This window comes from Dasypus novemcinctus, chromosome 4 (genome assembly GCF_030445035.2).
Source record: "Dasypus novemcinctus isolate mDasNov1 chromosome 4, mDasNov1.1.hap2, whole genome shotgun sequence".
NCBI classification, from domain to species: domain Eukaryota; kingdom Metazoa; phylum Chordata; class Mammalia; order Cingulata; family Dasypodidae; genus Dasypus; species Dasypus novemcinctus.
Genome location: NC_080676.1, coordinates 156,887,267 through 156,911,316, shown reverse-complemented (window position 1 = coordinate 156,911,316; position 24,050 = coordinate 156,887,267). Strand labels below are relative to the sequence as shown.

At 41.1% G+C, this 24,050-nt stretch overlaps 1 protein-coding gene and 1 non-coding gene across 6 annotated transcripts in view; one reads left to right on the top strand and one right to left on the bottom strand.

Moving 5' to 3' along the window:
- Positions 1-1,240: 1,240 nt before the first annotated feature.
- On the top strand, positions 1,241-1,315 carry TRNAG-CCC (transfer RNA glycine (anticodon CCC)). The gene has a single exon. It is a non-coding gene; the product is annotated as a tRNA-Gly (tRNA).
- Positions 1,316-3,238: 1,923 nt separating this feature from the next.
- DOP1B (DOP1 leucine zipper like protein B) overlaps positions 3,239-24,050 on the bottom strand; it is a 111,390-nt gene continuing 90,578 nt past the window's right edge. For 2 of the 5 annotated variants that reach the window (XR_009185635.2, XR_011648718.1), the window contains exons 29-37: positions 23,941-24,050; positions 23,674-23,820; positions 22,569-22,630; positions 21,545-21,673; positions 6,559-6,625; positions 6,177-6,232; positions 5,798-5,959; positions 4,245-4,374; positions 3,239-3,729 (exon numbers count right to left, since the gene is read on the bottom strand). Coding sequence is in view for 3 of the 5 variants with exons in the window: in XM_058296210.2 (XP_058152193.1) it covers positions 3,478-3,729; positions 4,245-4,374; positions 5,798-5,959; positions 6,177-6,232; positions 6,559-6,695; positions 21,545-21,673; positions 22,569-22,630; positions 23,674-23,820; positions 23,941-24,050 (1,185 nt within the window). In the remaining 2 variants the exon portion in view is untranslated. Of the gene's footprint in view, positions 3,730-4,244; positions 4,375-5,797; positions 5,960-6,176; positions 6,233-6,558; positions 6,696-21,544; positions 21,674-22,568; positions 22,631-23,673; positions 23,821-23,940 lie in introns of all 5 variants that reach the window. The other 3 variants (XM_058296210.2, XM_058296211.2, XM_058296212.2) reach the window with 2 other exon arrangements.

The window sequence follows — 24,050 nt, the reverse complement described above, 5'->3', positions numbered from 1 at the left end:
TCAAGTAGCAACTGGCTTTGAGTCATTCTTGTTCTGAGGGGTCACCATTAATAAAATGTAGATTGGATTAATTACATTTATTGTAACCAACAGAGATATATTAATTACACCAGAGATGCAGTTAAGAAAACTGCAGGACAATTAGATGCTACTAGCAGAATGGCATGGGAAAACAGAATGGCCTTAGATATGATGCTAGGTGAGAAACGGGGAGTCTGTGTTATGATTGGAGGTGGTTGCTGTACATTCATCCCCAATAACACTGCCCTGACGGAACTATCACTAAAGCTTTACAAGGCCTAACAGCCCTATCTGAGGAATTAGCAGAGAATTTTGGCATTCACATTCACTCACAGGATGTCTTGAAAATTGATTTGGAAAAGGGAAAGGGGTTGCACTGTCCATCTTAACTTCCCTCATCTCAGCTGAGGTGCTTAGCACAGTCAGATGTTGTATCTTTCCATGTGCCTGAGGGCTACTTCAAAGACACATTGAAAACTCCCTAACCAAACAAATGCCCATACAGTACAGACAAATCAATCCGTACCCCCTTAAAGAAGGAGATGCCTATGATGAAGAGAGAGAACGCTTAGAAAATTTGAAAAATGGAAGAGTGAAAACTAAAGAGAGTTTAAAAGAAAGAGGAGTGATTGTAAGAGATGGGGATCAGTTTAGTTTTCACACAAAGGAAGAAAATATTAATGTAACCTGGCAGCCTACTACCTCACCCACTCCCGGGTTAAGCAAGAACAAAGGAAACCAGCTGAAACCAGTCCTATAGCCAGTAAGAAGGAAACATAAGAAAGAGCCAAGTCAATACCAATCCAGCATGAAATTGCACACCTTTCTTGGCAAAAGGAGCAGGTAAAAGCCAAAGCAGTTGGAACGCGATGGCGGAAGCCGTTAATAAAAAACTGGGGAACTTGCGTGGGAAAGTTAGACGTCTCAGATAGGCTGTAACGTCTGAAGTATCCCATCCATGGAGAAACAGAGGAAGGGTTTGCGTGCTAGGCTTAGGGGTATAAATTGTGTCATTTTTCTTTGTTCGGGGTGCCAGCCACGTTTTCTGGTTGTGTGCCCCTTCTTGCAAGATTGAGAATATATTCTTTTCTTCTTCACAATCAGGTGAGCCTGATTTTCTTCCAGATTTCTTTCTTACATTCCCATGCACAAGGTCCGGGTTCGATCTCTGGTGCCTCCTAAAAACAAACAAAAAAATGAGAAAACCAACTCTCACTGGGGAGCAGATGTAGCTCAGTGGTTGAGCGCCTGCTTCCCATGTATGAGGTCCTGGGTTCAATCCCCAGCACCTCCTAAAAAAAAAAAAAAGGAAGGGGGGTGTCTGGACAGAGATGGGGAGGCCATGGGACAAGGGGGCAGAGACTGAAGCAGTGGTCTGTAGGCTAAGGCGTGCCAAGGACGGCTGTCCACCAGCAGAAGCTGGAAGAGGCAGGGAAGCGCTCCTCCTTGGGGCTTCTGAGGCAGCTCTGCCCTGCCGGCTTGAATTTGTTATGTTTTTTTAAAGATTTATTGTATTTATTTTCTCTCCCCTTCTCCCCCAGCCCCAGGCTGTCTGCTCTGGTGTCCATTCGCTGTGTGTTCTTGTCTGCTTGCATTCTCAGCAGCACTGGGAATCTGTGTCTCTCTTTGTTGTGTCATCTTGCTGCGTCAGCTCTCCGTGTGTGCGGCGCCTCTCCTGGGTGGGCTTCGCTTTTTTCACACAGGGTGGCTCTCCTTGAGGGGCGCACTCCTTGCATGCAGCGCTCCCCTACGCGGGGGACACCCGTGAGGCACGGCACTCCTTGCACACGGCAGCACTGTGCGTGGGCCAGCTCACCACACAGGTCAGAAGGCCCTGGGTTTGAACCCTGGACCTCCCATGTGGTAGGCAGATGCCCTATCAGTTGAGCCACATCCGTTTCCCCGACTTGAATTTGGATGTTGAGCCTCCAGAACTGAGAGAGAACAACTCTCTTTCAAGCCACCCAATTTGTGGTACTTTGTTCCAGCAGCCCCCGGGGGGGAGGACTCCATCCCCCCAACATACAAAAACAACCTAATTACCATGTGATTTTAAAAACAAGTATCTGCGTCATGACTCACCTATCTGGTGGCACATTCTGCTTGTGATTTTTAGGCCTCATTTAGGGAACAAGTGGTGCCAGGATCCCCGAAGCCTCGGGTGGGGCTGATGGCACACACTGTCCCTGACTGTGCCACGACTTCAGCAGGACGTGAGGACAAACTGGACCACCAGCCAGCCCCCCTGCAGGAAGCCACGTCTGCAGAGGGGCTGGCGCTGTGCCGTGCGTGCATGCGTCACCTGGCCTGGGAAGTGAAACAGCCTTCAGGTGCCCGAAAGGGGATGTGAGAGGCCAGGGGTGTCAACCGTGCTCAGCGGCCGGGAGTGGAAGAGGCTGTGGCGGGACGTGGCCCCCAGCCAGGCTTCTAAACGGGTGAGCTGGGGGATGGCGAGGAGGCCTGGGCCAGAGTGAGGCCAGGGAATTCAGTGCTAGGAAGGGGTGACGCGCGTGTGCGGGGATGTCTGGGAAGTGGTGAAGAGGTCCCAGAAAGGATCGCTCGAGCCCGGAAGGTGGTTTTAGGAATTAACGACTCTGGGGCGACGTGGGTGAAAGAGCTCATGGGGGACACTGGGGTATGTGACTGAGGTCAGCATTTTTTTTTCTTAAGGTCCTGGGGCCGGGGATTGAACCCGGGACCTCATATGTGGGAAGCCAGAGCTCAACCACAGAGCCACGTCGGCTCCCCTGAGTTATTCTTTTTTCGTTTGTTGCTTGTTTTCTTTTTGTTTTTAGGAGGCTCGGGGGACCGAACCGAGGACCTCGTGTGTGGGAAGCAGGTGTTCAACTGCTCGAGCCAGCTCTGCTCCTGACCTGTTAGGATTTTTGAAACTTTCCTTCTCACCTAGCTACCAGTGCAGATGTGATTTTAATGGGCAAGAGTTTTATATACACTGAGGTATCTCCTAGTGTTCATCTCTGTTGGACAGTCTATAGTACCACAGAGGGCAAGTATTATTGGCAGAAAATAATACGTTTTAGTTTTAGAGTGCAGTACCTAAATAAACACTTCAAATGACATATGCATGATAGGTTAAAAACTTTTCTTTTCACGAATGTAAATTTTTAGGGAAAGACCCATGTACCTCCTTCAACAAAGAAATCGATGTCTTCATTTGCTTCATACTTGACTTTATATTACAACTGGTGTGCTACAGTTTAGATGATATATTAATTTTATTTTAATTACATAAATTGAGGAAGAAACATATGATCAGATCCAAATATATTACAAGGCATTGGGAAGGTTATGTTTTGTTGGCCAAACAGAAAATTATCTGAAATCTACTTCCAAAGTTGAAAGAGGCTGATTTCAAAGCACTAGCTTGGATCCTTTCTTCTTTAGAATATAGCCTGGTTTTCATTCAGTATCAATAAGTGGATTAAACAAATTCTGTTAACATTCCAGATGTTCCAAAAAATCACATTCGACACTTTCTTCCAGCTGTTTGAGGATTTGCGGGCTATCTGCGACAAGATACTCTAAGCATGACGGTCCTGGGGTGTCGGCAGGCGGTGCGCTCTGGGTTTTGAAAGCACAGTTTAGAGTCGTGAAGAATGGCAGCAGTTGCCTGACGCTGGAAATAGAACGTTGGCGCAGAAGAGGAAATTCACTCTGCGCGTTGTTCTCGTCGGAGCCGCTGATATCCTGCAAATGACGGACACAGTAAGCGTGATCAGGCTGTGCTAAGGGTTAGAGAAGCACGTGCAGGACACACACACACACTCATGACCAGCACTAATGATGGGGGCATAAACTCAAATTAGGTCTTCCGTGGAAGTTTTTCCGGCAGGGTTTCAACCTGAGCCCAGCCCCGCCCGGGCCCTGCCCCTCCTCCAGGCTGCCTCTTCCTCCTCTTGGACTATCAGCAATAAGGGAACTTGGGGGGTAAAATCTGCTTCTGTGCGACTATGTTACCCAGCAAGCTTCCCTGCTGAGCAGCTGGGATGACCAAGCAGTGCTTGGCTGATACATAAACGAGGAAACGATGATGGCCTTTATAGCCATCGGCACATTTTAAAACTTGGATAAGAGGAATTTTGAAAATTATTCAAAGCTCTTAAAATCAAATGTTTTATTCACTAGGAAGTGTTTTTGCTCACTGCTTAGCCCTTGTCCTCTCTGCCATGAACATATTTTTTTTAAAAAGGGAAAACATTTACCCCATATTTTAATTTTAGAAGTTCCAGAATCCTAACAGTGTGCGGTCTGCATTCTTGGTGATTCTCCTCTAGATCTGAGGGGAAGGCAGGACCCTCTGTGTCCACTTCTGGAACAAATGCCCACCTATAACTGCAGGAGAAAAATCTGAGGTCAGGCATGATGGCTCAGAGCCCACTTAAAAACATTTTAACAGCTTTATTGGCACATAATTCACATACCATACAATTCACCCATTTAAAGTATTTAATTCAATAGTTTCGTTATATTTAGAGTTGTGTGTCCATCACTACAATCAAATTTAGAACATTTTCTTTACCCTCAGTAGAATCCCCATTCCCTTTTTTTTTTTTTAAAGATTTATTTATTTATTTCTCTCTCCACCCCCTACCCCGGTTGTCTGTTCTCTGTGTCTATTTGCTGCGTCTACTTTGTCTGCTTCTGTTGTTGTCAGCAGCATGGGAATCTGTGTTTCTTTTGGTTGCGTCATCTTGTTGTGTCAGCTCTCCGTGTGTGCGGCACCATTCCTGGGCAGGCTGCACTTTCTTTCACGCTGGGTGGCTCTCCTTACGGGGCGCACTCCTTGCGCGTGGGGCTCCCCTACGCGGGGGACACCCCTGCGTGGCAGGGCACTCCTTGCGCGCATCAGCACTGCGCATGGGCCAGCTGCACACGGGTCAAGGAGGCCCGGGGTTTGAACTGTGGACCTCCCATGTGGTAGATGGACGCCCTAACCACTGGGCCAAGTCCGTTTCCCCCCATTCCCCTTTGATGTCACCCCTAATTTCCTCATCCCTCCAGCCCTTTCTCTACAGATTTGCTGGAACATTTCATACAAATGGAATCATACAATGTGTGGTCCTCTGAGACCAGATTCCTTCACTCAGCATTATGTTTTCAAGCTTCTCCCATGTTGTAGCATTATGGGTCAGTACTTCACTGCTTTTTGTTGCTAATATTCCACTGCATGTCTATACCACATTTCATTCATCCATTCATCAGTTGATGGGCATTTGGGTTGTTTCTACTCTGGCTATCTTGAATAATGCTGCCATGAACAATGGTGTACATCAGGACTCACTTTTTAATCACAGACATTTCTACATGATTAGTCTGTTTGGGGGAACAGGACAGAGAGAGAAGCAGCATCTGGGGCCAGGCATGGAATTAAACAATGAGCAGCTGTGTTAAGCCTATGGGAAATGTAAACCCGCAGGATCAAGTGAATTGGGGATGGCATGCTCCATTTAAAGGCATTCATATTTAATTAAAAACTAGCAGACACACACAAAAATCTACATGCACTGTCTTTTATAAGTATTCAATAACAAAAACCACCAGCCTTCCCACCCTAGAAACCCATCCATGAATATGAGCCAAATTAAGAAAACCGCAGACGTTGCACGTAATCTGAAACTTGGTACTGCAAGCTGGCTCACTGGCCACTAGTAACCCAGGCTGAGGTTTCTCAAATACTGTCCATGAAAGAACAAGTGAAAGTGCTTAAAATGAAAGAAAAGTCACTTCCAAGGACACATGATCTTATCGGACTTACATTTGAAATAACGGCATCTTGTCAGGTGGAAAAGAAAGTGCTGTGTCCAAGAATTTGCAAGCTGATAAATATAAGATGAGTTCGCACTGGGGTATCTCCCCCATCAACGGCCCATTTCCATCAGGGACTGAAACTTTCATTCTGCTTATTTTGTTGTTATTTCTAAAAATGTGCAAAGAAAGAAACTCTCATTACAAATTCATTCACATCTGCTGTAGTCCAATGACTGAGGAAATGTCTGCGAGAAGGCTTTTGTTTTAAGAACATTTTAAAATAGATGCTTCTTTCACAAGCACTTCAAGAAGATGTCTATAGTGCTAGATAACTACATTAACCTTGACTTATTCTCTAGGTGTGTGCAGATGCTTGTGCTACTGACCTCAGAGCTTCATCTTCCTCTTTCAGATCTTCTTCCAGCTGCATAAATGTCTGAATCTTAAAAACAAAAACATGCCTTCAAGTTATGACTTGAGAGATTAACCCTAGCTTAATGTTTCAAATTTACATGTCTACAAAAACTAGAAAATTAGTATCAAACACTACAAATTAGTTAGAATAAATGATAGTTGAGGAACCAAGTATCATTATAAGATAAAAATATCCTCCATTTAATCAAGAGTTTACAATGTGCCTGTCAACTTGACTGAAAAATGATTTTGTAGATACAATTTGATACATATGAGATAGTATACTACATTGTTTCTGGAAAGGCACATTAAGAGCTCCCACCTTGCTTTGAAGAGTAAAACAGTTGCACTTACCAATTCAGAGACCATTATTGGCCACAATGAAGTCAAATGTTGAGGAGATATTCTTAGCAGCAAAACTCTGAAAAAAAGAAACATCTGAGCAGCAACTATGGGTGTCTGTCCAACTCTGAGATTGTCTGTCAGGCGTTCTAAGGAAAGAAGATTTTAAAGATGTCATACAAATATGCAGTTTGGGGTTTCTCATTAGACAAAGAAGCAAAATAAAATTGTCATTGTTTTGACGTTTTGGTGACAACCACTATAAGAAATGGGCTTGAGGAAAATGTGTCTGTGGCCCCAGTCTACTTTTAGCCCTCTTCTTGGAAAGTTCAGCCATTCACGGCCCTTGCTGATGGGGGTGGATCACAGGACACTGTCACCCTGCACAGTTGAGAAGAATGGAGTGAACGTCTGATCTGAGGCCAGAAACCCACTGGATGAACAGAGATAACTAAGACTCAAGATTCCCTGCGTTCCATTATAATAAACTCTATTTGTGCTAGCATAAGTGGATTTTTATTTCTTGCCTCTCAAAGTACTCTTACCAAAAGGATCAGGCAAAGTTCAGACAATGGATTAACAAGTGTGCATTTAGGAAAAGCGCTTTGCGGAAACCTTGAACGAAATACACAAATCAACTATTAGAAAGCTCTGAAAAGTGGAGAAAAGAAAGCAGGACTTACAGACTTGAGGAATAACCCAGGAGTGAGTTCTCTAGGGTAATTTTTATTCCAGTGTGAACATCTGAGAAGCCTGTAGCCCAGAATGCCAAATTTTCTCAACTTGAATGAGAAAAGACAATCAATGGCAACCAACCAACACATTGATAAATAGGATGCTGGAATTACTGGAAATGGTTTTGAAAGCAGTTGTCTAAAAATGCACCAACAACCAATTATGGACCCTCTTGAAACAGATGAAAAAAATACAATAACCAAAATCAAAACCTTACAAGATGGGCTTAATAACAGAATGGAGATGAAAGAGGAGAGAGCCAGTGAAAGTGAAAACGTAATCAAGAGAAATTATTCACACTAAACCAAGAAGAGGAATAAAGACTGAGGGAGAGAGAAAAAGAGTAGTGTCCTGTGGGGCAGTAACAAAAGATCTCATCTTTGTGTCACTGGAGTCTCAGAAGGAGAGGAAAAAGAGTAGGGGTGTAAAGATATTGGAAGAAATAGTTCATTACTGAAACCTTCCCAAATTTGTTGAAAGACATAAATAAAAGTACAAGAAGTTCAGCAAACCCTAAAAAGAATAAACCCAAAGAAACCTATGCCCAGATACATCATAACTGAACTTCTAAACACTAAAGACAAAGAAAAAAAATCCTGATTGCTAGTCAGAGAGAAATGGTACATTACCTATAAGAGAATAATAATTCGAATGACAGCAGAGTCTCCTCAGAGACCATGGAGCCAGAAAGAAGTGTCACCTTTCTCCAGTGTGGAAAGAACTGCCACAACTGTGAATTCTATTTCTAGTGTGAATATCTTTCAAGAATGAAGGTAGAAAAAGAGCAACCACTAAAAAAAAAAAAAAAAAAAAAAGAAAATAATGAAGGTGAAATTAAAATATTCGTGGATAAAGGAAAACTACAATTTGTCACCAGCAGATCTCCTCCAGGAATGGCTAAATGAAGACAGAAAAGAAATGGTAACGGAAGGAAACATGGATCATCAAAAGTAATGAAAGAGCAACAAAAAGGAAAAATACATGAGTAAATATAGAATATTCTTTCTACTGTCTTTCTACTGTCTGATGTGGACCTCAATGTATATAGAGGGAATATTTAAGATAATCATATCAAAAAGGGGAAAGAGTAAAGGATACTAAATGGTGGTAAAGCATCTACATTCTACCTGAAGTGTTATGTGATGGTACAGTAGACTGGGATAAGTTGCATATGTATACTGTACTGCAATCCCTCGAGTAACTAATAAAAAAGAGATTGTAGCACTTTGATATAGTTATGAATTCCCAAAACAGATACTGGATTCTGTTTGTAAACTGGTCTGTACCTGGGCATGATTAAATTATAATTAGGTCTTTGATTGGGACACATCAGTATTATGTTGAGTCCCTGATCCTTGGTGGGTAGGGAATCACAGATAAAAGGCATGGCAAAGGACAGTTGGAGCCTTCATGCTGGAGTTTTGCTGCTGGAGATTTTGATGTTGGAGTTTTGATTTGGAGTTTGATGCTGAAGCCTTGAACTAGAGCCCCAGGAAGTAAGGACACAGGAAAGAGAAGCAAGCCCCAGGAAGAGAGGACCTGAGCCAGGAGAAGAACACAGAGGAATGGAGATAGCTCCTTAGGCACAGCAGAAACCCTGGGGAGAAAGACAGAGCCATTCGCCTGGTGGTCTACAGCTGACCTTATGGAGAAAACAGAGGACCTGAACCCAGAGAGAAGCAAAACCTGGGAAGAGAGGAACCCAGGAAGCTTGAACCCTTGCAGACATTGGCAACCATCTTGCTCCAATATGTGGCAACAGACTTTGATGAGGGAAGTAACTTATGCTTTATAGCCTGGTAATTGTAAGCTCCTACCCAAAATAAATATCCTTTATAAAAGACAACAGACTTCTGGTATTTTGCATAAGCACCCCTTTGGCTAATACAGAGATACACTCAAAAATACTTTAAATAAACCAAATGCAATACTAAAAATTGTTCAAGTAACCATGGAAAGACAGGAATGGGGAAACAAAGGAATGAAAACAGGAAATAAACAGATTTTTATTATTAAAAATAATAAAATGACATTATAAATCCTAACATGTTAACAATTACAGTAAATATAAATCATCTAAATGTTCCAATTTAAAGAGACAGACTGGTAGAATGGATTAAAAACGACCCAATTATATGTTTTCTTATACAAAGGTCACTTAAAATATAATGACCTAAGTAGGTTCCAGATAAAAGGATGGAAAAAGAAACACTATGCAAACATTTGTCAAAAGAAAGGGTGGAATGGCTCTACTAGACAAAATAGAGCAAAAAAAAAGTTCTGGGTTAAAGAAGGATATTACATAATGATAAAAAGTTTAATTCAATAAGAAGACATAACAAGCTTAAATGCATACATACCGAACAACAGAGGTGCAAAATATATGGAGCAAAAACTGACAACTGAAAGGAGAATAGACAAACCTACATTTATGGCTGGTATTTCACCACCCTTTATAGAATACTCCACTCAGGAACAGATGAATTCTTTAAGTGCTGATGGATCATTTATCAAGATAAATTATATCCTGGGCCATAAAACATATTGCAACAAATTTAAACCATATGAAGTATGTTGTCTGATCATAATGGAATCAAACTAGAAATCAATAATAGAAAGATAATAGGAAAATTCCTAAATATTCAGATATTAATACATAGGTCAAAGAGGAAGTCTCAAAGAAAATTAAAAACAAATACATAGAATTAAAAAAAAATACAACATATCAAAATCTGTGAGATGCAGCTAAAGTACTAGTGAGAGGGAAATTAATAGCACTAAAATGCTAACATTATACAAGAAGAAAGGTCTCAAAACAATAACCTCCCACTCCTGAAGAGAAGAGAAAAAGAACAAAAAAAAAAAAACCCAAAGCAAATAAGAGTGTAAATAAATGAAACTGAAAACAAACAATAAAGAATAAAGAGAAATCTATCAAACCAAATACTAGCTATTTGAAAAGACCAATAAAATTGATAAACCTCTAGCAAGATTAGCAGACATAAAAAGGGAGAAGACACTAATTACCAACATCGGGAATGAAAGGGGGGATATCACTACAGAGCTTGCAAACCACAATGTTAAGGGGATACTACAAACAACTCTAAGTACATAAATTCAACAAATCAGATTAAATGGATTAATTCCTAGAAAAGCACAAAGTACCAAAGTTTACCCAAGATGAAATAGATAATCTATCTAGGTCATAATTATTTAAAAAAATTGAATTCAAAATTAAAATCTTCCAAAAGAGAAATCTCCAGACTCAGATGACTTCACTGGAAAAATATAAAATTTTAGTGAAGAAATAACACCAATTCCACACAATCACTTCCAGAAAACAAAGGAGGGTACACTTCCCAACTCTTTTTATGAAGCCAGAAATACCTTGATACTAAACAGGAAAAAGATGGTACAAGAAAAAAAATGACTGCGAAAAAATGCGTGTGAACATAGATCTAAAACTTCTCAACAAAATATTCACAACTTGAATCCAGTAATATAAAATGAATAAATATGCCTCCTACAAGTGAAGTTTATCCCAGGAATGCAAGGCTCAATCAATCAATGTAATCTAACATATTAATAGTTCTAATGGAAAAATTACATAATATCAATTGGTGCAGGAAAAACATGCAACAAAATTTAACACCCATTTGTGGCAAAAATGGCAACACACCAGGAATATAAGGAAACAAACTTCATTAACCTGATAAAAAGCATCTACAGAAAAGCCTACAGTTATCATAATTACTGATGAATGCCTGAAAATCTTCTGCTTAATGTTGGGAACAAAGCAAGGATGTCTGTTCCCACCACTCCTATTGAACATAGTACTGGAAGTTTGAGCCACTGCAATAAGGCAAGAGAAGGAAATAAAAGGCATACAGATTGGAAAGGAATTGGAAATAAAGCTGTCTCTATTTGCAGACAACATGACTGTCTATGTAGAAAATCTCCAGGAATCTACCAGAAAACTCTTAAAAATAAGTTAGTTAAGCAAGGTAGCAGGATACAAAGTCAACACACAAAAATAAATCATACTTCTATTTATACTAGCAATAGAAAATCATAAACCAAAAATCAAAATACAATACCATTTACAACTGTTTCCCACAAAATGAAATACTTACGAATAGACCTAATAAAACATGTATAGAATCTACATGCTGCCAACTACAAAATGTTGACGAAAGAAATCAAAGACTTAAATACTTGGAAAGGCTTATTATCTATGAATTGGAAGACTCAACAAAATAAAAATGTAAATTCTTCCTGAATTAAATGCAGGTTTAATACCTACCAAAATCCCAGCAAGGATTTTTTTGTGGATATAGACAAGTTGATTCTCGAACTCTTATGGAAAACCTAACAATTTTCAAAAAGAAGAATACAATTGGAGGACTAGCACTAGCTGACTTAAAGACTTACTGTAAAACTACAGTACTTTAAGACAGTGTGGGACTGGTTGAAATATAGATAAAGAGATCAGTGGAACAGCATAGAGAATCCAGAAGTAAACACATACAAGGATGGTCAACTATATTTTGACAAAAGTACAAAACAAATGGATACAGGAAGGATAGTTTCAACAAATGGTGTTGGAACATTCATAGGCAAAAAATAAAAAGAACCTTGAACTAAACACACCTTATACAAAATTAACTCTAAATGGATCATACATCTAAATGTAAGACATAAAACTTTTTAGAAGAAAACATAGGAGAAAACCTTCATGATCTGGAATTAGGTAAAGAGTTCCGCAAAAGAATCCATAAAAAAAAAGAACTGATAAACTGGATGCCACCAACATTAAAAACTTTTGCTCTGCAAAAAGCCCTGTTAAGAAGATAAAAATATGAGCCACTAAATGGAAGAACATATTTCAGTTTACATACCTGACAAAAAAAATTGTATCCAGAATATATAAAGAACTTTAAAAATGTAAGCACAACAAAAGACTTGAACTACACTTCATCAAAATAACAACTGGACAGTAAATAACATGGAAAGAAGATGTTCAGCACCTCTAGCTCTCAGGGAAATGTGAATTAAAGCCATAATAAAATACTGCTTCACACCATTCAGAATGGCTAAAATAAAACTGACAATTCCAAGTGTCATCAAGGATGAAGAGCAAGTGGATTCTCATACACTGCTAGTGGGAATGCAAAATAGTACAGGTGCTCTGGGAAAGAGTTTGCAGTTTCTTATAAAGCTAAACATACATTTACATATGACCCACTAATTTTACTCTTGTGTATTCATTTCTCCTAGAGAAATGGAAACATATCCACAAAAACACTTCTGCATGAATATTCACAGGCTTTTCTTTTTTTTTTTTTTTTTTTGCTATTGCACAGTGTATTGTTTAATCACAAATCAATCTTTTAAAAACAAACATCTACCATATTACTTCTGTTCCATATCACTTTTATCAACTTTTATCAGCTTCTTTACATTTAAAATAAATGTATTATTGCCACCACATATTTAAGAGTTCACCTTAAGAAACTCACATAAAAATAAACATATAAATTTTTTAAAAATCAGATAAACTTTATATATATAATTTACCAAAAAGATAAAAGTTGTGTTTACTAGATTATAGAAGGATTAATAGTTTATTAAATTACTCATTTCATTGTTCCTTTTTATAGCGAAAGTTCCTAGCATTTAAAAATAACTTTTATCGTCAACTGTGAGATTAATTATATTATTTAGGAAACACTATTCACTAATTTGAAGGATATCTGATATATGTGCCATATAATTTTCTATTTAGTACTTGAAGGAAATGTCTCTAGTATGAGAAGGAATGAAACTCTCTTCAATTATCCATAACCATCTCTTCTAGAACATAAGCTTATCACAGATGAAAACTGACACACGGTTTTTCATATTAGCAACAACTTCTTATCTCAAAAATATTTCTATGACCATCATCTAATACTCTGGTAAAGCAACAGGTTATACTGCTTTTAGCAATATAAAACCAAATACTAAGAAATTCTTTTCAAAGAGAAGGCATTTTCTTTTTCTCTACTTCTGGTACCTAGAGAATGTAAAGTATTGACTTAATAAAAATTCAAATGTGTTTTGTGATAAATACCATTTAAAATATTATTTTTAAAAGTATTGTGAATGAAGATCTGCCATCAGAGATTTTAGTCCTAGTGAATAATGAGAACTGTTGGATCAAAATTTGATGTATCTGAAACTAGTAAATTGAAATAATAAAGATGAGATAATATGCAAAAAAATAAAAAATAAAAATAAACAATTTTGTTGGCGAAGTACTTTAAAACTATGTAAATATTACTTTTCTATTGCTGCTATAACAAATTACCACAAACTGAGTGGCCTAATAACACAAATTATCTTTAGTTCAAGCCTGACACAGATTCACTTGGCTAAAATCAAGGTGTTAGTAGAGCTGTGTTCCTTTCTAGAGGCACTATAGAAGAATCCATTTCCTTTCCTTTTCCATCTTCTAGAGGCTGCCCACATTCATTGGCTCCTGGCCCTCTTCCTCCATCTCCAAAACCAGTAATTGCAGGTTGATCCCTTTCATATCACATCATTCCAACATCCTTGTCTTCCCCCTTTTTCTACTCATTTTTTTTAAATTAGAGAAGTTGTTTACAGAAAAAAATCCTGCAGAAAATACTGAGTTCCCATATAAGCCCCATTATTAACACCTTGCATTGGTGTGGTACATTTGTTACAACTGATGGAAGAATATTACTATTATTGCACTATTAACTAATCAATTGTTTATATTAGGATTCACCACTTAGGTTGTCTAGTCCTACATTGTTGTTTACTTTTAAGTTTTTATTCAGTAACGTACATACAACCTAAAATTTCCCCTTTTAACCACATTCAAATATCTAATTCAGTAGTGTTAATTACATTCACATTGTTGTACTACCTCACTACCATCAGTTATCAAAACCTTTTACGGGTTCTATGGTCATGGCAGAAGGGGTTCACTGCCATGACAGATGGCCCTTCCTTGGAGCTGGTGTTTCTGCGTGATGGAAATGGACTCAGAGGGGATCTCTTTTCACAAGACTTGCATGCTACTTTATTGGAATTGTAGTTGGTGCTGAGTTTAAGATATATGTAGGGGATTTGAATCTCTGGACTGATAATATGACACCCAGGCCCAGAGCCTCAACAGACTTCAGCTCCTACACTTTGACTTATTGGACTTACTCCACTCAGCTAACATGGAGTTGAAGAAGGTCAACCACCACAACATGGAGCCTAGAGTGTCTACAACTAGAAGCGGGAAGAGTGCATCCAGTACCCATGTGGAATCTAAGCCCTCACTTGACATAGGTGTGCAATGGACACAACCAATCCAATGTCCACAGAGGAAATGTGAAATGGGTGTGGGAACGGTAGCCATGGGGGCTGCTGGGTGTGGGGAACGGGAGGAAGAGATGAGATGTGGAGGCGTTTTCGGGACGTGGAGTTGTCCTGGATAGTGCTTCACGGACAATTACGGGACACTGTAGATCTCCCCAGGGCCCACTGGATGGAACGTGAGAGGGTCTGGGCTATGATGTGGACCATTGACTATGGGGTGCAGTGATGCTCAGAGATGAACCCACCAGGTGCAATGGATGTATCACGATGATGGGAGAGAGTGTTGCTGTGGGGGGAGTGGGGGGGCGGGGGCGGTGGGGTTGAATGGGACCTCATATATTTTTTTAATGTAATTAAAAAATAATAATAATAAATAAATATTTAAAAAATAAAATAAAATAAAATGAAACTAAAAAAAAAAAAAACCTTTCTATCACCCCAAATAGAATCTCAGGACAATTTAGGGATCAATTCCCCATTCTTACCCCCATCCCAGCCCCTGGCATCTTATACTCTAGTTTCTGACTCTATCTCTTTTACTTTTAAGGCTCTTTGGGACCTGCCTGGATAATCCAGAATAATCTCCCCATCTCAAGGTTCAAAGTTTTAATTGTAAAGACGATGAAGAGCTATAGTATACAGACCAGAGTCCTATCCTGATTTCATCATTTACTGAATTAAGTTAATGCAATTTTAATTAGCCTTGAATCTTCATACATGATTCATTATGTTGCTATCTAATAAGAGTTTCATAATTTTTCTAATACTAAAAATAATGCTCATTGGAAAATATAAAGAAATTAGTAATTACTTATAATTTTAGCATTCGTAGATAACATAAATGTTTGCCCTCACGTGTTGCAGTTTCCTTCTTACAGGTTCCAGTATGTCCCTGCTCTCCCAAATGCACTTTCACCTCTACTTCCTGACTGCCAGACCAGTCAAGCTATAATAGCACAGCCTACTCAACACGCCAGGCACAAAGGCAACAGTCTTGTATACATTTCTTAACTATCTACTACAACTTTGTAAGGTCTATCATGGTTCTGCTTCTGATCCAACCCTGTCTGACAGTCTTTTTACCATGCATACTTTATATCACTTTTATCATACTGTATTATAATTTGTATGTTTTTTCACTTAAAATTGTATGAAACATTCCCTCGTTATTTAAACTTTTCATAAACATTATGTTAATAGCTGCCTAGTATAGCATTACATGGATAAATTATTACTTTATTCCCTTCCTGGTTGGTATTTTAGCTGAATCCAATTTTTTGCAATTATAAATAATTCTTTGATAAATATAAATCTTTTTCTACATTTCTATTTTCTTAGGATATATTAAAGAGAGAGAGATCTAGAGACACCAAGACCCAGGGAAGGAAAAAGGTCATGTGAAGACAGAGGCAGAGACTGAAGTGATAGTGCTGCAAGCCAAGGAACACCGAGGTTTGCCAGCCAACACCAGAAGCTAGGAAGAGGCAAGGAAGAATCCCTAAAGCCTTCAAAGGGAACATGGGCCTGTCAACATCTAGATTTCAGAATTCTAGCCTCCAGAACTATAAGAAAATAAATTTCTGTTGTTTCAAGCTACACTGTGCACAGTAACTTGTTACAATAGCCCTAGGAAACAGGTAGATTCCAATATCTTCACATAAAGATAACTAAACTGAGACTTAGATATATGGCATATCCATGAGGCTTAACATCCAAATTAAGTCACACACACACAAAAAATACTTTTTAAAACGAATTATGCATTGGCTCCTTTCTCCAAGTTTAAAGGAAAATGGAATGTTCTATCTTCTTTTATAATGGGCAAGTATATGTAATGTATGTAGCAAGAATACAACAGTACAAGTGTAGTTAAGTCAGATAATCATTCAACAGTATGCTAGAAGGATACCCAATATCTGTTCATATTTAGGATAATAATACATCATAGAGATCAAATTCTTTTGTTCCCCCGATAGTAATGCCAACTTTCTTCTTTTTTTTTTTTTTTTTTTTTTAATTATCAACCTTCGGTGTTCTTTTTAAGTTTTTTTTTGTTCTTTTTTTTGTTTTTTAAAGTACTGGGACTGGGGATTGAACCCAGGACCTCGTATGTGTGAAGCTGGCCTCAATCACTGAACTACATCCGCTCCTCTCAGTTGGATTTTTTGTTTGTTGTTTGTTTCGTTGTTGTTGTTGTTGTTGTTTTTAGGAGGCCCAGGGATCAAACCCAGGACCTCATATGTGGGAAACAGGTGGTTAGAGCTACATCGACTTCTCTTAGAGATCAAATGCTTTAGTGTTCCAGTTCCACTTTCAATGGTCCAGTTCATATAGCAAAAGCTAGCAGAGAACACTCAGTGGCTGCCACCAAAGTTTCGTTTGTGCTTCTGGGACACGACCTCTTGGCTTCAGTGTCTGCCCACTGTCCTTTCATCATTGCTGGTCAGCTCAATAAGCGTGCTGGCAGAGCCTTAACCGCTGACTTTTCAAAGGGCAAGGGCGTGGTATACGGCCCTAGCAGACTTCCATCCCAACCTGCAATCTAGAAGCCCTCGCTCACCGGCCGCCGGGCTGAAGGAGAAGCCCCTACCGAGACTTCATGACTGGATCAGGCTTTTCTTATAATAAGCAAAAAACTGGCCAGAGCCCAAACATCCATCAGGTGAATGGATAAAGAAATTGTGGTGTATCCATACAGTGGAACACTCAATAAAAAGGATGAAACTTTTGCTACACAAAAGGATGTACTCCACTTGCCTTCGGATGGATCCCCAAGGCTTCAGACTGACTGAAGAAAGCCAATCTCCAAAGGTTACATACAGTATAATTCTATTAATAAAACATTCTCAAACTGACAAAATTACCAAGACGGAGGACAGATGAGTGGTCTCCAGGGCTTAGAGGATGTGCCCCGTGGTGACACAGGAGCTCTGAATCCCGGTTGTTGCGCTTGTTGCAAAACTATGCGCATGTGACAATTTCAGACAAACAAACATAACCCAGAAAGAGTGCATGTAAAAGCTGGTGAGACCTGAATAAGTTTATAGTTGAGTTCATGGTCAAAGCCATGGTCATGGCTTTGATACTGGATTGCGGTTACATAAGATGTTATCATGGGGGGAAGCTGGATAAAGAGTACTCGGGAACCCTTGGTACTGTTTTTTCGAGTTTGTGTGTCTTAAACTATTTCAAAATAGAAAGTGGTTTTAAAAAGTGATTTGTACACAAGAACACATTTTGTATTGGTGCTCCAATTACCCACGAGATAATTTTTCAGTGAGGAGGATGTATTTTAGAATCTCTACTTTTCTTCGTCTCTAATATTCCTTTCTTAGCGGACTGACAAACCTGACGAGCTTAATCAGTTCTCAGCAGCAGAAAGCTGGAGGAATGTCCACACCAGGTGCCCTGCACCAGCACCTGCAGCTGTGGGGCCTCGTGCAGGCTCGCAGCTTCATCTCATCTGTGAAACCAGACCCCCCACCCTGCCTGCCTTTAAGGGGGCAGCATCCTACTGATGACCAGACACTGTTGCCAGAGGGCTTAGATTTCAGTCCACGTTCTGCTGGTTGGTTGAAACAAAACTTTAGGCTGGTGCTAATCTCTCTGATCATCAGTTTCTTGAAGTCAAAAATAGAGCTAATGCGTAAAATCTGGAAATGCTCCAGTGGACTTGGGATGAACCATACTCATGCACGCTAGGGTGAAGGGAGCCTTTCCTCTAGTTCTTTCTGCTGTTGTGCTGGGTGATGCCTGTTTTTGGCCATTTCAGAAAAACCAGTGTCCTTTTAGAAAAGAAACTGCTTTGGATTTATCACGGCTTCTTTTGTGATCAGTGAGCCAAGACGGATGGAGCTCCTGAGCTCCCCCGCTGTGCACGCTGACTTCTTTTCGTGTTTGATGGTGCTGCGCTTCTGGGGGAAGGGCCCCACGGGGCAGCCCAGAAGAGAAGTCTTAGAAATCCCTACCCCTGCTTTTTCAATCCGGCCCAGGAGCCTCACTCTGGGATGTAGTTGGCGTTTCTGGACGCCTCCACTGCCTCAGGGGGACCTTGGGCATCACTGCTCCACGGGGCACCGTGAGACCAGTCAAGGGTCCCAAGACTCTGTGCCAGGGAACGCTCTATCACCCCAGGACCTCACGGAGGCTGGGCCCACTGAGGGACAGACCTGGGGACGATGACAATGTAAAGGAAGTGCTCTGTATGCTGTTTGGTAATCAAAAATGGAAGGGGTTCAGTGCCTTTTTCTTTTTTTAAATTTGTCAAAATACAGCACTTGAGCTAACCAAAGTGGAGGATACTTATTTAGAGAAACTGCTTTCCCTAAGGGGCCCAGAAGCCCCTTTAAGGAAGCACGATGGCCCCTGCTTCTTGCGCCCCTGCAGAGGTGGGATTTCTCAGCACTGTTGGGTGTTTAAAGACTGCCAGGTCAAATTCTCCAACACCACTGTTTGGAAACGGCTGTTGTTGATTCTTTCTCGGGTTCTACCTTCCACACACCTAGTACCATCTCTTTAGTCCTCTGGGCCTCAAGCCCAAACTTAGGGGACTGTGTGCTGGGAGAGGGAGAGAGGGGGGTAGATTCTCCCGAGGCAAGAGGAGAAGGTACAGGGTTTGCGCTCAGATGGAGAAGGCCTTAAAAGGATCCTGGCGGAACTGCCTGTGACAGACTGAATCGTGTCACCCACAAGGACATGTTCAAGACCTTGCCCCCATCCTCTGGGTGTGCACATTTTTAACTGATTGAGTGGTTGATTGCGGGTACCGGGGATTGAACCTGGGACCTCATACATGAGACGCAGGTGCTCAAACCATTGAGCTATACCCACTCCTCTGCACCCATTTTAAAGAGGACAGTTGAAGAGAAGAGGCCAAACTGAATGAGGGTGGGCCCCAATCCAACGTGACTTGAGTCCTTGTAAGCAAAGGAAATGTAGGCACAGCAGGAGACAGACGGGGATGAGCTGGCCATAAGCCGGAGGCAGAGAGGAGGGATGGCCGCTGGCCAGCCTCCAGCACATCCCTTCAGACTGCAAAGAAAGCAAGAGCCTGCGGACACCTTGACTTTGGACTTCTGGCCTCCATACTGTGAGGCAACCAGGCTGTAGTGTTTTGATATAGCAGCCCTGGCAAAGGACGTTGCCCAGTGCATTCTCCCTTCGATTTCCCTCCTCTTTCCTCACCCTAACGTCTAGTGTTAAGACCTATCAGTGCCATCAAGAGGTCGAGGAGCCAGGTGCCTACAGCACCATCAGAGAGGTGGCAAGGAAACTAAAGGAAGTGGGAGTCCCAGGATCGCTCCTCCCATATTTTGTAGGATGCAGCCAAGTTCAGCTCTGGCCCTGCCTATGGATAAAGTCCTTGGAGGGCTGCCACATGGCATCCTCGGAGACCGTCTGGTCAAACTAGCCTATCGGTAATTCAAGCACAGCCTGCCACTCAGATTTGTCAATACCCAGATATTTGCTTTCATATGGCTAAGTGTCTGAGATACGATAAAGCAAAAACCTCATCTCTGCAAACATAAAATACTGTTGCAAACATAAAATACTGGCATGATGAAAAATTATGAAAGCTGTTACTGATTCAAGCTAACGCGATCAAGGCCTTTCACACAGTTCACCAAGTACGGAAGTGGGCTGACAGTCAGCTTCCTTATTAAGAGCACATTAGCAAGGTAATTTTGGGAAGACCACAGGCTTTGAGAGGCGACAAATGTTTAAGATGGTTTTTTTTTTTTAAAGGGCAGAGTAAGAGATTTATATTGTGATTCTCCTTGGAAACAACCCAAACGTCCTTCAGGTGGGGAATGGAACACCATGCAGCAATAAAAAGAAAGTAGCTACTGAGAGATGCAACAAAATGGTGACTGAGATACACGATGCTAAGGGAAAGATGCCAGACTCAAAAGCCTTCACGCTATGTGATTACATTTACTTGACATTCGTGAAACCACAGGAGCAGAAAGCAGATGAGCTGTCGCCAGGGGCTGGGGTGAGGGAAGAGGTTAACTACAGAGGGCCAGGGGGAATTTCCGGGGTGACGCAAATGTTCCACGTCTCAACCGAGGTGGTTGTTACATGACCGATGCCTTCATCAAAATTCAGAGAATTGTTCACTGAAAAGGGTACTGTCTATAATTATACTTCAATACATCTGGCCAAAAAAGATTTAAACCAAAATTCCAAAATTTGTAGAACTGTTACACTAGCCTTCATAAAAGTAACCAAAATATCCTTCCAGAATTATATTAATTTTATTTAATTCCTTTTAGGCTAGTGTCTCAAGAAACCAAAGCCCTATTTCAGAATTTTTTCATACCTTGGAGGAGGAGGGTGAATTAAAGACAGAATACCAACTTTGACCCTTCAACGATTTGAGGGAAAAAAATGTCAAAATCATGTACAATACCCACAATCATTCATTTTTAACACAAAGAATAGAGTAAGTATGAAGAAAATAAAAAATTGTTAAGGGAAAATGTCCTGGCCCGCATCTCGCTCCTCCACGGGCAAGCTGAAAGCTTGCTCTTGAGCGTGGTAAACGGGAGATACCTCCACTAGAGGAGGGCTCCAGCGGGAGAGTGTGGGGCAAGCACTCTTCCTGCTCTGTACTATCGGACTTTTAAAATCTTCCCAGTAAAAATCCATCAATTTAAAAGTCTCCCTAGTAAAAATCAGTAATTTAAATAAGATTTAAAATAAAGGTGCCGATACACTGAACGCTTTCGGGGGTTCTCCCGTGAGGCTGATGGTTTCTGACCTCAGCCAAGGACTGACATTAACTCAACCAGCCTGCCGGAAGGCGCTGTGGTTCCCGAGAGCCAGCGGCTGCAGCCATGGGAGGTGTGTGTGTGTACTGGGATGAGTGGGCTCCCCAGCTTACCTTGTATCAGTGGAAGGTAAAGGTGGTACTGGTCGAGCTCTCCACTGAAGACAGCGAAAGCCTGGCGCTTTAACAGCATGGCTTTCTGCTCCAAACTTGAGAACAGTTTCAGGGAACTGCTCTGCATGTCTACAAGAGACAGCGCAAAGAAGTTACACTTAATGCGAGAAGTACAATTACAGCAAAGTTACAGGAAATTCCTATTAGAGTAATTTCTGTCTTCCCTGATGAAAAATCATCATCTTGCTTACTTAAAGGTATGTGATTATTATTCCCATACTTAATTTTTTAAAAACTTATTTTTTTAGTGATATTTAATGATAGGGTTTTAGAGGAGGACAGTAGGTATAGAGGAGTCCTCCTAATACGTTACGGTAAACGTATTTCTTTCAACACAAATGTCAAGATGTGAACATGGTTACTTTATAATTTTTCCATCATAAAGCTGCAGAGAAGGTTGTCAAAATGTTCTTGGGAAACGGACTTTGGCCCAGTGGTTAGGGCGTCCGTCTACCACATGGGAGGCCCGCGGTTCAAGCCCCGGGCCTCCTTGACCCGTGTGGAGCTGGCCCATGCGCAGTGCTGATGCGTGCAAGGAGTGCCCTGCCACACAGGGGTGTCCCCCGCGTAGGGGAGCCCCACGCGCAAGGAGTGCGCCCATAAGGAGAGCCGCCCAGCGCGAAGGAGGGAGCAGCCTGCCGAGGAATGGCGCCGCCCACACTTCCCGTGCCGCTGACAACAACAGAAGCGGACAAAGAAACAAGACGCAGCAAAAAGACACAGAAAACAAACAACTGGGGGAGGGGAGGGGAATTAAATAAATAAAAATAAATCTTTAAAAAAAAAAAAAAGATGTTCTTGACAATAGACTAGAACTAGAGAGGCGCATTCACGCAGTCCTGACATACTACGCTGATCAGAGTACGGTTTGAGGTTTAGATGGCATGTAAGGTTCATTGAAACCTTATTATGATGACTTTACTCCTTTATACTGTGACTTATGAATAAGTAACATAGAACTTACTCATTAAATCTTTAAACATTGTTTTCTCATGAGTCAGAAGATGGTCAATAATGGACTTCCAACTGGATATTAAAAAAAGCAAAATTAATTAGATATACAGTGGATGGTCATCTAATGAAAGCATAAAGAAAATAGCATGCTCCTTTTAAGATCTATTTAACATTGCCTTCTGAAAAGAGGTTAGTGTTTAAGGGAAAGTTAACCAAAAGCTTCTCATTTATAATCCTAAATATCGGGAATGAAAAATGACCTTTCTCCAGATTACTGTAAAAGAAAATATAAACTGTGAAGTACTTTGGCCTTTTCAAGGATTGTCCCAAAATATTTTCACCCAGGATGGTATTTATACACCTGTGTTGATGGCAGGAAGTGGGGGTCAGTGAAGACAAAAATGGCTGCTTACCGCTTACTTTCCAGAAGGATAATTGTCAAAAGGGCACCCCAGCAGAGAAATGGGACATTGTGCAGAGAAGGCACAGGCTTCTTCCAAGCTGCCCATTGGTGGTGGCAGGGGGACTTCAGGCCATACAGAAAGGACCCATCCCCACCCTTTATCCCTGGTCCTTCCCCACCACCCTGTCGCCAGGGGGTTTGTTGCTCTCCTGGGAAAGCGACAGGGAGTACATCAACAGTGACATCTAACTGACCCCGTGGCCCGTGGCAAGGGGCTCAGCAGAGTGGAGGGTCAGTGGAGCAAGGACAGTGACGATTCTACCAGTGTCCCTGCTGGACTCAGTGTTCTCGATGTTGGCCCAATAGCTTGTGATCCCAATACAAAGCAGTACTAGACTAAGGGTTGCAGGTCTGCATGTCATGTTCTGCTTTGGCCATTATGTTCTTGAGGAACGATCTGCTCTCTTAAGTGAAAGTCCTCTTCTGATAAAAAAAAAAAGTACCTTTTTATATGGCACCTCTGCATTTTAAAAGAGCGAATTCCTTTCCCAGGAATACACAGTTGGCATGTAAGTTGTGATGGTGATGTCTGTTATTTGGGTTAATGCTAAATATTTGCTCCCATTTCAGGGATGAGACTAAATTATTTAAAGCCAAACGCTGTTTCCACTTGAGATTCAGAGCACATTTTTGCCAGGAAAGCATTTCTTACTGAACACAAGAAGTATCCATCTGAAAGAAAGCTGGGTCCAAAAATAATTCCAGGACTTCTTTTTTCCAGGCTCGTTTTGTGTAGGCATAACCGCTCAGAGAGCTCAGCAGCTGGGCACCGGCTCGGAAGCTAGGAGTGTTGTAGGCACTGGGGAGGGAGGTGTGAAAAGGTCATGGGCAAAGAGTGTCCAAGGAAAACCACTTGATTCATTCCCCAAAACATATTTTTTCTACACAGGCGTAGGGTAACTGGAGAAGACTCCATTACCTGTGATTGCGTAAGTAAGGAAAGACGTAATAGAGCAAACGGGAGATCAATGGCACGGCTTTCTCCTTCTCATCGCTTCGATAAACCATGTCCAGGAGAGATGCCAGAAC